Source organism: Dipodomys merriami, unplaced genomic scaffold (assembly GCF_024711535.1).
Source record: "Dipodomys merriami isolate MVZ:Mamm:240054 unplaced genomic scaffold, mDipMer1.0.p SCAF_5, whole genome shotgun sequence".
Lineage (NCBI taxonomy): Eukaryota > Metazoa > Chordata > Mammalia > Rodentia > Heteromyidae > Dipodomys > Dipodomys merriami.
Genome location: NW_027206068.1, coordinates 62,531,611 through 62,543,936, shown reverse-complemented (window position 1 = coordinate 62,543,936; position 12,326 = coordinate 62,531,611). Strand labels below are relative to the sequence as shown.

The window sequence follows — 12,326 nt, the reverse complement described above, 5'->3', positions numbered from 1 at the left end:
GCGCTTGCCTTGCATGCATGAGACCCTGGGTTCGATTCCTCAGCACCACATAAGCAAAAAGAGAAAAGCCGGAAGTGGTGCTGTGGTTCAAGTGGTAGAGCGCTAGCCTTGAGCTGAAGAGCTGAGGGACAGCGCCCAGGCCCCACGACCGGACCCAACAACAAAAACAACAACAAAAAAAAAGGCCAGGGCTCTTAGTGGCCACAAAGCCTGCGAGGCCCAGGAAGGAGGTAGGATTCTTCTTTGCTCTAATTCCACTTGCCAATACACACATACACACACACACACACACACACACACACGTATGCACACATGTTTATGTGGTCGTGCACATGCCAAACATATGTAAACATACTGTGTGTGCATGTGCAACATGTACGCCTACATGATATACATGAAGTATGTATCTACATGTATAATACGTGTGCACGCTGTAGATACACATGTGTATTGGGCATGCATGCATATCCACATTACAATGTCCCCCACAGACTCCTACCATCACTCTACCAGGCTGTCCATCACCTTCCTGCTCCACACACCTTGCAGTACTAGTTAGTGTCTGTGGGCCCTGCTGCAGTCCCTGCCTTCCCTGGCTCCACTGAGATGCCTAGACAAAGCCCCAGAGAGGAAAGGAGGTGGTTTTCCCTGTGACTTCACCTGCTGCCCTGCTGTCACAGAGCCTCGCTGAGCTTGCTGTCCAGGACCTGGTGTATGGTGATCACCTTAGTCCCCTGCACTACGTAGGCCTTTCCTGTAGGAGGTGACCTGTCGGAGGGGTCACAGATGGACCATTGGAGATGGACTTGAGGATGCCACACATTTGAATGCCCTCTGACACAAAAAGAAGTTAAGGATTAAATATAGACGTATGGAAGCCATCAATGCCAATATAGCAGATACTAAGGCCCATCCTGGCAGCAATGGCCAGGAGGGATTGCCTCTGCTTCTTCCCACATCCACCCAGCAGCCAGAGGCTGACAGGCCTCAACATGGCTTAGACACTTGGGATAGGTGGCACTTGACTTGTTCCATGGAGCTCTCATGGTCCAGTGCTCAGCCTCCCTTCCCTCCTCCACCCTAAGGGCTCAGAGAGTGAGATCTCCATGCTGCTGAACCTGGAACCATCAGCCAACGCTTTACAGAGGCCTTTGAAAGCCAATTTGGGGGACTATGCTAAAATACCTGTTATACCTGCATCTCCTTCCCCCCACTGTCTCGCTGGGCCCAGGCTCTGCCTGTCTCACCTCTCTGTAGACTAGTTAACCCCAGGGTTTAGCTCTCTGGGGCTTTGCTCTGCTCTTGCCCCCATGGGTACCAACTCATCAGGAGAACTGGCTGAGGCTGGTAGGGGTGGGATCTAGCACATTCAGAAGATGAAATTCCACAGGAGCAAGTTCAAGTATGAGACTCCACGCTGACCTTTCTCCTCCCTGCTGCACAGTCTGTGAATGAGAATACTTGCCTGAAGTTCATGAAAGGGGCTTAATTGCATTCTTCACAATCGATGAGGCATCTCGGCAGAGGACCCCAGTCCAGACACCAGCACAGCAAGAATGAGAAGGAAGCAACTGTACCGGGTAGAAAAGGTCTCTTGCAGACTCAGAGGGGCTAGGCAGAGTCATGGAGAGAGTGGGGGTCATATTAATCAAAGGCCTCATAGAAAATAAGGCTACTCAGTAGGCAGCCTGGGCAAACTGAGTAGCAGGTCAGCTAGACTCAGCCCTAAACCCATTAAGGTGCTGAGCCGCTGATGGCCAGTTGGTTCTACTCTATTAGAACATGCACAAGATGCAGGCATGTGATTAGTCTACCTGTAGGCAGGTGTGGGGCTACAGACATACACTAATCCAGTCCAGCCTTCTCCACACACAGGCAAGTGGGGAGATGGAGCTCATGTTAGGATGAAGAATGACAGGAATGTGCAGGCGAGCATGTATTCATTAGCCACAGACAAGAAGGTTCCTTCCCTGCCCTCCCCCATCTCCCCTGCCCTCTTCTTCCCCATACACATGTATGCTTTGTAAATGTTCACTTGGGAAAAATACATTGGGTTTTCAGTGTCTGGCACGTGATAGGCCATCATGAAGGAGAACATGCTGGATATCTCCCATTTCAATGGGAAGAAGTCCTTTGCCTGTCCACACTGTGTGGTTTTTTGGAGTCACGGAGGTATTAGCCGGCTCCTGACAGGTTTGCAAAAAGTTCAACAGAGCCAGGCACTGCTGGCTCACACCTATAATCCTCATTACTCAGGAGGCTGAGATCTAAGGCTCACAGTTCAAATCCAGTCCAGGCAGTCTGTGAGCCTCTTACCTTCAATTAAACACCTCCCTCCAAAAAGCTAGAAGTAGGGCATAAAGAAAAGCTCATGGATAGCATCCAGGCCCTGAGTTCAAGCCCTAGAACTGGCAAAAAAAATAAAAATAAAAAAGCTCAATGGAACAATCCACCTGCTATGACTAAAGCAGATTTCATGGACAAGAACCTGAGGAGCTTTTGCTTCTGATGATAGTTCCGTCCTCTCAGTGGGCATCTAGATTTTTCATCCTGGTCTGAGGCTCTGTTGTCTGTGTGTGGCATAGTAGAACTATGCGGAAGGAGTGTTGGACCCAGTGCTACATCGCTGGCTGGTGACCATAACAAGAAAACACTGTTCAAGTGTCAAAGCAAGGAAATATTGTTCAAGCGTCTCACCAGTATGGCCTTAAAAATAACCTTTACTTGCAGACCTATTCTGCTTGGCTGTATGGGAGCTGCGAGAAGCCAAGGACACAAATCTCCCTGGGAAGGGCAAGGTTGGGAACCATACTGAAACCTTCGGTCTTCCACTGTAAAATGGAACATTGGTGTTTATTGTGTTCCAGAAATACCGGCAATGAATTGAGGGTTTTGCTGGCAATTTTATACCTGAAAAGTTATTTAATCACTCCACATTTATACTAGAGTGGTAGTGTGCCTGCCTAGCAAGCACAAGATCCCAAGTCCAAAAGCCCAGAAAAAAGGAGGAGGAGGAGAAAGAAGAGAAGAAGGAGAAGAATGTTTTAACGATATGGTTTGATGTCAGCCTGGGCAAATAATTAGTGAGCCTCCCCTCTCCACAAATAAGCCAGGCTTGAACCAGCTACAGGAGAGGCAATAGTTAAGAGGATTGAAGCCTAGGCCAGCCAGAGCAAAAGCGTGAGACTCTACCCCAAAATAAACTAAAGCGCAAAGAGTTGGGGGCATGGCTCAAGTGGTAGATTGCCTGCTTAGCTCATACCTCAGTACCGGCAAAATAAAAATAAACACAAATAAGTCTTTCTTGGTATATGTCTGTGATCCCAGCTAGAGAGAAGGCAATAGGTGGGAGGTCCAGGCCAAAAATGTGATATCCTATCCAACGATTAACTCAGGCAGAAAGGATGGGAAAGGGGCCTGGATGGCCGATTGTGAACCTGGGGCAGCCCCATTCTCCTCAGGTCTGAGGAGGCCATAGTGCTAGGCTCTTGTCTTGGGCCAAGCCCTCCTGGCCAGGGAAAACACAATCCGTTCACAGGTGACGGTGCTATCACCTGGTGCCCTGCTGGGTTCCCATCCAGATAGCCTCTTCTCTTGCTTCTGCCTTCCCCCTTCCCACACACAAGGCCTCCTCTCCCTGCCTTACCTTCCCTGCACACTCAGCAACAGGCCTAAATCCCACTAGGGCTGTGGCTGTGGCAGGCAGCTACCCATCTCCTGCCTGCCAGGAGCGTTCTAGTAGCCAAGTGAGTTGTCATTCTCTTGCATGCCCCTGAGCTGATGGTTAGACGAGCACTTGAGTGCCGTTTCTGTCAGCCTGTCACATGCAAGCCCTGGGCCCTGCAGGGGATAGGTAGAAGTAGGGAAAATGACATGGGACTGATGACAGAAAGAGATGATGTGAGCCAGAAAGACACAGATCCAGAGTGCAGCATGAGATTTCCAGTGTGGCTGAGAATATCCCCTGTGCTTATGTTCTCATGAGGGACACATTAGACTTGGGAACCACCAGAGCCATCACTATCCAACACTGGATCAGCCCATAAGTGAAGCTTCACCTCTGACCCAGTGCCCAGGTCCTCTGCTTTACCTCATCCCTGCCCTGGTGACTCTGCTCTCCCTCCTAAATTGCTTTGACTCTTCTCCCAGCAGCACGAGGGACTGAGTGCTGGCTGGGCTAAGTTAGGCCAGGCTTGGCCATTGCAAGACCCAAGCTTGAGGATGCTTCCTTGTCTTAGTAGCTGCCTGCTCTGTTTTACTATTCTTTTGTTTTCTCTCAACTACAAACCCAAAAGCACATAGGAGAAAATGAGAGGTAGCTGTCGTCTTCAGGATACTGAGGCTTTTAGTTCCTCATTAGGAAACTGCACAGCTCCCCTCTGGTGGGGAGTTGGGGGTCTGATACATAAAATGTCAAATTGCAGAAATTAAAAATGTAAATGATGGCATCTAATTAACCAGTTGACAGCAGTGCACAGCTGCAAGTGACAGTGACTGATTGCCTTCTGCCAGCCTCTCTCTTAGCGCCCCCCCGCCCCTCTCTAACTAACCTCCAGAGAGCAGGGGACACAGGGAAGAGCAAAGGTTTGGAAGAGCCCTTTGGCTCTACTGGAGGAGACTGCCTCTGTGGGAGGGGCTTAGCAGGGACACCAGGCAGGCTGGAGCCCTGTCCCCTATGACTCCACCCTCCTGCAATGTCCTAGCCACTCCATACTCTTCCTCCTCTGCCTCCTGCACCTGGAGCTGCAAATAGATAGAGTTAGCTCTTCCTGGGACCAATAAAGCTGTCCTGTAGGAGAGACAGACAGACAGAGACCACTGTGGTCCCCTGATGGTCACAGAACAGGCATCCAATGCTGGAATGCAAGTGGAGCCTTTTCCTGCATACTCTCTATATAGACTCCAGCCTCTCTTCTCCATGCAGGTATTACTCAGATATTGGGAAGATGCCAGCCATCAGCGACCAGGACATGAATGCATACCTGGCCGAGCAGTCTCGGATGCACATGAATGAGTTCAACACCATGAGTGCACTCTCAGAGATCTTCTCCTACGTGGGCAAGTACAGCGAGGAGGTGAGCCATGGCCTTCGCAAGCCTGTGGGGAAGCAGGAGGGCAGGGACGGTAGACAGCAGTGCATGTCTCCATGCACAGGAACAGCCAGTCCTGTGAACATCCCTCACTACTTCTGTGGGGAAACCACCAGCCAGACCTGGAGCTGTTCTGTGAAGACAGAGATGGTGAAAATGGTCTCGTCCACACATTCTGCACCAATCCCCACTCTTCTTACACAGATTTTTTTTATATTTTTCCTCTTGTTATTGTTATTTTCTCTGCATTATTCCTTTATTTTTCATCTCTTTCCAAACTAGTTATCTTTGAACATATACCTTCCACGTCCATGGAAAGGCCATTTGCTGTGGTGTGATGTAGCATGAAACAACAGAAATGAAATGGAATAGAGTAGAATAGGATGGAAGATGACAGAAGAGAGCAGAATGAAATTGAATAGAAAGACAGAATAGAACAACTAAGAATAGAAATGGAATAAAATAGGATGAGAAGAGAGAAAGTGAATAAAATAGCAGTTAGAATGGAATTGTGGAATAGAATAGAATAGAATAGAATAGAATAGAATAGAATAGAATAGAATAGAATAGAATAGAATAGAATAGAATAGACAAACAAACTGGAACAGAAAAGGGATAGAATGGAATGAGGTGGGAGAGGATAGACAAGAACAGAATGAAATAGACTAAAACACAATAAAAGTGGGGCAGAATGGAATGGAAAATGATAAACCAGAATGGGATGGAATGGAATGGAATAGAATGGAACAGAACAGATCAGAACAGAACAGAACAGCCCAGAACAGAATAGGGATAGAATGGAATGGAACCCAATGACATTGAATGAAATCAAATGGAATAGAATGGAATGGAAGAGGTTAGACTAGAACAGAAAACAGAAGTAGACTAAACAAAATAGAAATAGAATAGGATAAGACAGAATAAAAATAGAATGGAATAGCCTGTGTTTTTAGTTGTGTTCCCTAGTCAGAAAACTCCCCCTAGAATAGTTGGCACTACAGAGTCTGCCTTCTTTCTAGTCAGTACAAAAGTGCTCTTGGAGTTTCTTGGTCATGCAAGTGTAGAGCAAATGATCCAGAATCCAAATTCCCTACATCTAAGTACAGCATCTTGACCTTCTCTGGACAGAAGGCAGTAACAGGAGCTGGAGTGAGTAATCCAGACTCTCTCTTCACTATAACCTTGTCAACCAGACAGGGTCTAAGGAACCCCTGATTAACAGAGCTCCAGGAAGGCCAGGACCTTGCATCCTACAGGCCACAGGCAACACATTCTGTGACCCTCAGATCAGAGGAAAACCAGTTGTGAGTCCCTTATAGGCAAGAGATCTGGTACCAGCATATAGGCCAGAACTGATCCAGGGCAGAGTTTTCCCCTCTCTGTGACAAGACAAATAGTAAGGATGATATATAATACATCAGTGTAAGAGTACAGCTGCCTCACCTCAGAAAGAACTGTCCCTTAATCTACACTTTATTTTTTTATTTAATTTTATTGTCAAGGTGATGTACAGAGGGGTTACAGTTGCATATGTAGGGTAATGAGTACATTTCTTGTCGAACATTGTCACCCCCTCCCCTCGTTTTTCTCCCACTTTCCCTTCCCCTTAACTCCCCCCACCACATTTTAGTGCAGTCTAGCTTGGGATCAAAATGTCCAATCTGAATGAAATAATGGTGCTAGGAAATGACCATTCTTGGCTATCCCAGAAGTAAACAGCTGCAGCTCAGCCTCACCAATTAATAATACATCCATTGCCTAGTGTTATGTTCCTGCCCGTAATCCTAGCACTGAGAAGGCTGAAGCAAGAAGACCACAAGTTGCAGGGCAGGCTGGGCTATATAGGGAGGCCTAATATAGACTTGTCTGGAAAAAAATAAACAGAAAACATTGACAAGTTTTGAAATCTAAAATATTAGGAGCCTCCCTTGAGCTGTGAGCCTCCTCTTTCTCTCTTCCCCCTCTCCTTTATCCCCACCCCTCAGACTCATGGCGCTAGTATATTCTGCCTTGCTTATCTGGTGCTTTCCATGGAGCAGGCAGGCATTGTGCCTATGGTACTCATGCATATCGCTAATTTGATCCTTTATATTGGATCAGACTAGAGATGGGTTAGTAGTGCCTGTGGTTTACAGATGAGGAAGCAGGATCCCTCTGAAAGGTCCTGGTTTGCCCTCACGGAACAAAGCTAGCAATGGCAGAGCCAACTATCTACCTTCAGAATAGGCATTGGTAGACCTTATCCAGCAGGTACCAAGGACTGCTAAAGCTTACCACCAGCCTCTTCCAGCGATGTTTGATTTTTAATAGGTAAAATGAAGCCTCATAACTTTATAGATGTGGATATGCAGTCTCAGGGAGCTGAAGGAGGAGTGGGGTTCTTAACATCTAGATACTCACATTCCCACTGGATACTAAGCACACTTTTGCATCACATATGGACCCCTGGAGATGCTGTGGAATCGCAGGGGACTGTAGTCTGGGTACACAGGTATCTTCATCAAAGTGCTGTACTTGGTCACCTGTCTCTCGTGGACAGTGGAATTCACATGTGGATTCCTATTTGATGTGTGTATTGGTGCCCTGTGTTTCTGCACACACAGGTCCTCACATGCTGTAGCCCCTGCCCTATACTTCCTGTACCTCTCCAGGCTGTCACCCAGGCTGCCTGCCTACCCAGCAGCCTCCTGTCTGCATCAACCAATACATTTAGAAACCCAGATATACATACACACACGCAGACCGGTAACCTGCCTCTTCTTCTTCCTTCTACAGATCCTTGGACCCCTGGACCATGATGACCAGTGTGGGAAGCAGAAACTGGCCTACAAACTAGAACAAGTCATAACCCTCATGAGCTTAGACAGCTGAGAACCGTCCTTCCAGGGCCGCCCTGGAAGGAGGGACACACCAAGCCGTGCCTCAGTCTAGATTATCATCTTTACCAAGTGCAAGTTCCGACAGGCATCAGCAGCACCCCCAAACAGCGCTATCTCCTCCCTCTCCCACCCTGTCCTCTCTCTGCCTCTTTTGTCTCCCTCCTTCCTGGATCCCATCTCTTTCAGTTGCTCTGCTAGGCAATTGGACCAAGCCACCATCCCACAGTCAGTGCAAGGTGGCCAGGTCTACATCGAAGGACCTGAGCAAAAGATGTCAGAGCAGAGCTTTCTCTTCCAGCTGCTCCTGGCTCCATGTGTCATCAGCAGACCCCAAATATGGATGAAGAGCTGTGGACAGAGGACTTTCCTATGCTGCTACTTCACCATTTCCTTCGAGAGTCCCCAGTTTGGTCCAAAATGTGGCATAGGGAAGTGACAGTGAGCTCAGTATTATCTTCACTGAGAAGACATGGCCTGGCTTTCCCTTCCCACATGCTCAGCTCTAAGGGGCCAGTGAATGATCTGGGTGCTTCACAGCTGTGAGAAGAAAGGCCTTGCCTCCTCCCTGCGGCTGGTGTGGGGAACGGGGGCGGGGGGGGGGAGAGGTTGGGAGGTACTCTTTGCAGCACCTCCCACCTGTGGTCCAGAAGCCTCCTATCCCCTTCCAATCCCCTTTGGAGCTCTTCCACGTGTCCAGCCTCCTCCCCTGCCTGTAGAAATCAGGCAGAAGAAAGTAGAGCAGTTACATTCCACCACACAGATGCTCCTAGCAGCAGAAATGCAACCTGGAAGGTGAGGAAAAGGAAAGAGTTGCGTCTACTCCAGAAGCAGAATTTGTTGTTCCCAATTCATCCCCAAATTCAAGTGTGTCACAATCATCATTATAGGTCTAGTCCATTGCCAGAGCCTCAAGTGATGTCTAGAGAAGGCATCTCCACCCTCTTTGTCATTGCTCATCAGGGTCAATGTGAAATGCATCCAGGAGATTCTACCTCCAGCCATCTCCAAGGCTCCATCCCCCACTGTCCTTGAGAACTCCACAGAAGGCCAGGGTGGACAGCCCAGCCTCCATCTCTCCCCTGCAGAATCTGGTGCCATTGCTATGCAGATGACTTTGTCACTGGACTTGTCCAGACCTCTTTGGGGATCATTTTATCCACATCTCGGCTGTCTTTTTAGTCCTTCTACTTCCTCATCCTTTCTTCAGTCATCATTGGAAGAAATATACTCAAGCACAGCCTCACTCAGACAAACCAAAATGCCAGCCAGCCTCAGTCCCTAGCTTATGTCTGGGAGGAACTGGAGAGCCACGCTGAAGGACCTGGCTGGAAATAGAGGAGGCACATGCAACTGACCACATTCATCTCTCCATCTGTCCTTCTATGTCCATCCAACTATGGATATGTTGTTCTAGCCAGTCAGGCAGATGTGTGCTCAGAAATGGGTATAAGGTGAGCAGGGGCTGTGGCAAGACATGGTCTAATGGCAGGCTCTAGAAATCTACCATCTGGAAAGGGCCCTTAGATACTATATGATCCAGTCTCCACCATAAGTGGAAGCTCAGATCTGAAGTCTGCCAATAGGAGATAAAGAGAAGCAGCATGGAAGGTGGATTGGATAAGGATTCTAATCTCGATTTCACTCAAAACAAGCCCCACACAGAGAAGGAGCCACATCATTTCCAGCAAAATCCAGGCATCATCCTGCACTTTTAAGAGCACTGCCTCTTGGGATGTGAATCAGTGTGCATGTGTGACAATGTGTGTGTGTGTGTGTGTGTGTGTATGTATCAGAAGGCAGAGAGCTCCAAAATACGTCCTGTGTAGGAAAAATTGATGTGGCTTCCTTCTCTGCTCCTTCTTCATCCATCCATCTGTAGCTTCGGGACACTGTAATACTTGCTTTCTGGGCTGAGTGGTGGTGAGTAGGAAGAGAGGTCCCCTGTCCATAGGAAATCAGGGTGGTTATCTGCCAAGGCCCGGACTTCAGTGACCCAGTGCAGGGTATCATGTGGCATTGTGGAGAACTAATGGGAAAATATGGCACCCTAAAAACAGGAAGAAGAAAATGGGAAAAGATGGATTTGAAAAGAGAGAGAGAAAAAAAAAATAACCAAAGGTTCTGGCAACTGAAATGCCAAGCGAAAATTCATGGAATTTCTAACCTTGATCATTTTCTTTCTTCCTAAAAAGCCACAGGACCTGGCAAAGCCAGAAAGGGTGCATGTGGGGGCATAGACTGAGAAAGAACCTCAGCCACTAAACTATATTTGCACATGTGAAGGGTTGAGGAGGAGAGACACAAAACCTATTTAACACAGATTTGCTGGATGGAAGCTGTGTGTGTGTATGTGTGTGTGTATGTGTGTGTGTGTGTGTGTGTGTGTGTGTGTAGTATAGTGTGTGTGTGAGTGCATTTTGATTTATTTTTTAAGTTTTGCACAGAGAGAAAATAATCAAGCAGAAAAAAAGACTGCTACCATGGTTTTGCTGAAGCCTTTATTTTTCACTGTGTTATTATTATTACTTTTGCGGTACAGGACCCCCCCCCACCAACACATACACACCCTCCATGTTTTTGTCAAAATGTTAATTAAGCACCTCAGAGAAACAAAAAAGTCAGGAAGCTGGTAAGAAGGATGGAGGAGGTTCCTGGCTCTCCTCATTTCTCCTGAGGGGAGCTTGGGGGAGATACTTTTGTTGATGGCCTGGGTTGCTTCTAGCATTTTGTTTGTTACTGTTTATGGCTTGAAAATCCTCTTTACTTTTGCTATGGGTTTGTTTTTCCATTGCATACTTTGGTTTTTTGATGCAAGTGTAATATGATTAAAAACAAGGACAGGCAACATTGTCCCACCAAATCTCCCCCAACTCCCCTTGAGAGTTTCCAGCTCCTCTTGGTAGAGCAGAGACCCAGGGTGCTTCCCCAGGGGACCCGTGGATGCCTGCAGAGAAAGTCAGGAAGCAAATTGGGTCCTGTGGCACGGGGGCGTCCTCGTGGCCTTCATCCAAGTCAATTTGCAGTCACAGGTCTGGTGAAGGTGAGAGCTTTAGCGTGCTCCTTGAGTCTGGGCAGCAAGCAAGGGAGAAGAAAGAATCACAGTCAAAATGGCTGGCCTACGTCAGATGGGGATTTTCAAATGTTGAAGGGAAATGGGCTGACGTCTGGTAGTGGCAGGAGGCTGAGATCCTGAATGTCAAAGCATAGGTAGACGAAACCAAGAAAGATAGCTGCAGGCTGGCCATGTCCCCTGGGTCACATGTCTCCCCAGGTGTGGGTGCGTTCGGCGCCCTCTTTGTCTTTCCCTTAGAGTCACTGATGTTCCTTGGTAACTACAGATTGTGCCATTAAGTGGAGTTGGTTGCTGTACAACTGCCTCAGGAATATACTTCCCTGCCTTTTTCAAAGCTGGTAATGGGATAACGGGAATACCCTTCCAGAGCCAGCCCTAGCAACTCTGTGAATGAGTTCTGGATCCTTGGGTAGAGCCACATGCAGAAAGAGAAGTCATTAAAATGACTCCCAAAGTTTGAAGCAGACCACCAGAAACTTCCCAGAGAGAAGCAGAAATTGCGGATGGATAAGGCCTGTCTGTCCTCAAACCCCCATGTGTAGCTGTACTTCCAGAGTTCATGTCCTGTACTGTCTCTGGCTCTCCACAGCCCTAACATTTCCATCCCTCAGGTCTCTGGTGCTTATGTGCCCCATTGCATGTGTGGCTTCTGACTATGTCCTCACTCTGGCCCTTCTTGGCCTTCTCCCACACAGAGCCTCCTCTGCAAGGCTGTTTATTGAGTCTAGTACAAGAGCTGCTCAGCCCCATTCCGGACAGCTCAGCCTCTGGGGCTGCCACAACCCACCCTTTCCAAAGCTGCCTTTCTGAGCGGTAGGGCCTAGGGCCCCATCTTTGGAACCACAAGTAATGATATTCCACCTGACCTCCACTCTAAAAGGCAAGTCCTGGCCAATGTTTGTAGAACTCTGGACAACACTGACATTCATTCTTGTATAAGTACCTCCTGCTTTAACCCACAAAGGGAAGCTCTATTTCCATCTGTCAGTCTTTCACAGGACCGAGGGATACTGCCTTTGATTCCAAATGTTTCAACCCAGTGAAAGGCAATGTTCCTAATAACCAGGACAAACTTTTCCTCTAGTTTTCAGAGAGCCCAGGAGTGAGGGGTAAAGATGGGGAGGCAGGTAGAAGGCCCACAGAGCCTCTCTTCAGGATCTGAGTGTAGCCCAGCCACACTCCCCCAAAATCCCTGCTGGCTTCAGCGGCATTTCTGTGAGGTCTGGAGATAACCCTACCTAGGTAGCTTTCTGTGTGGCTCCTCCCTTCCTCGCAACCTCTTGC

At 48.0% G+C, this 12,326-nt stretch overlaps 1 protein-coding gene across 1 annotated transcript in view; it reads left to right on the top strand.

Annotated features, from left to right (window-relative positions):
* Nucleotides 1-10,170, top strand: part of Plxna4 (plexin A4) — a 421,273-nt gene extending 411,103 nt beyond the window's left edge. Inside the window, exons 31-32 of the mRNA XM_069996788.1 lie at nucleotides 4,925-5,075; nucleotides 7,866-10,170. Of these exons, the coding sequence (XP_069852889.1) occupies nucleotides 4,925-5,075; nucleotides 7,866-7,961 (247 nt within the window). The 3' untranslated portion in view covers nucleotides 7,962-10,170. The remainder of the gene's footprint in view (nucleotides 1-4,924; nucleotides 5,076-7,865) is intronic.
* Nucleotides 10,171-12,326: the final 2,156 nt, after the last annotated feature.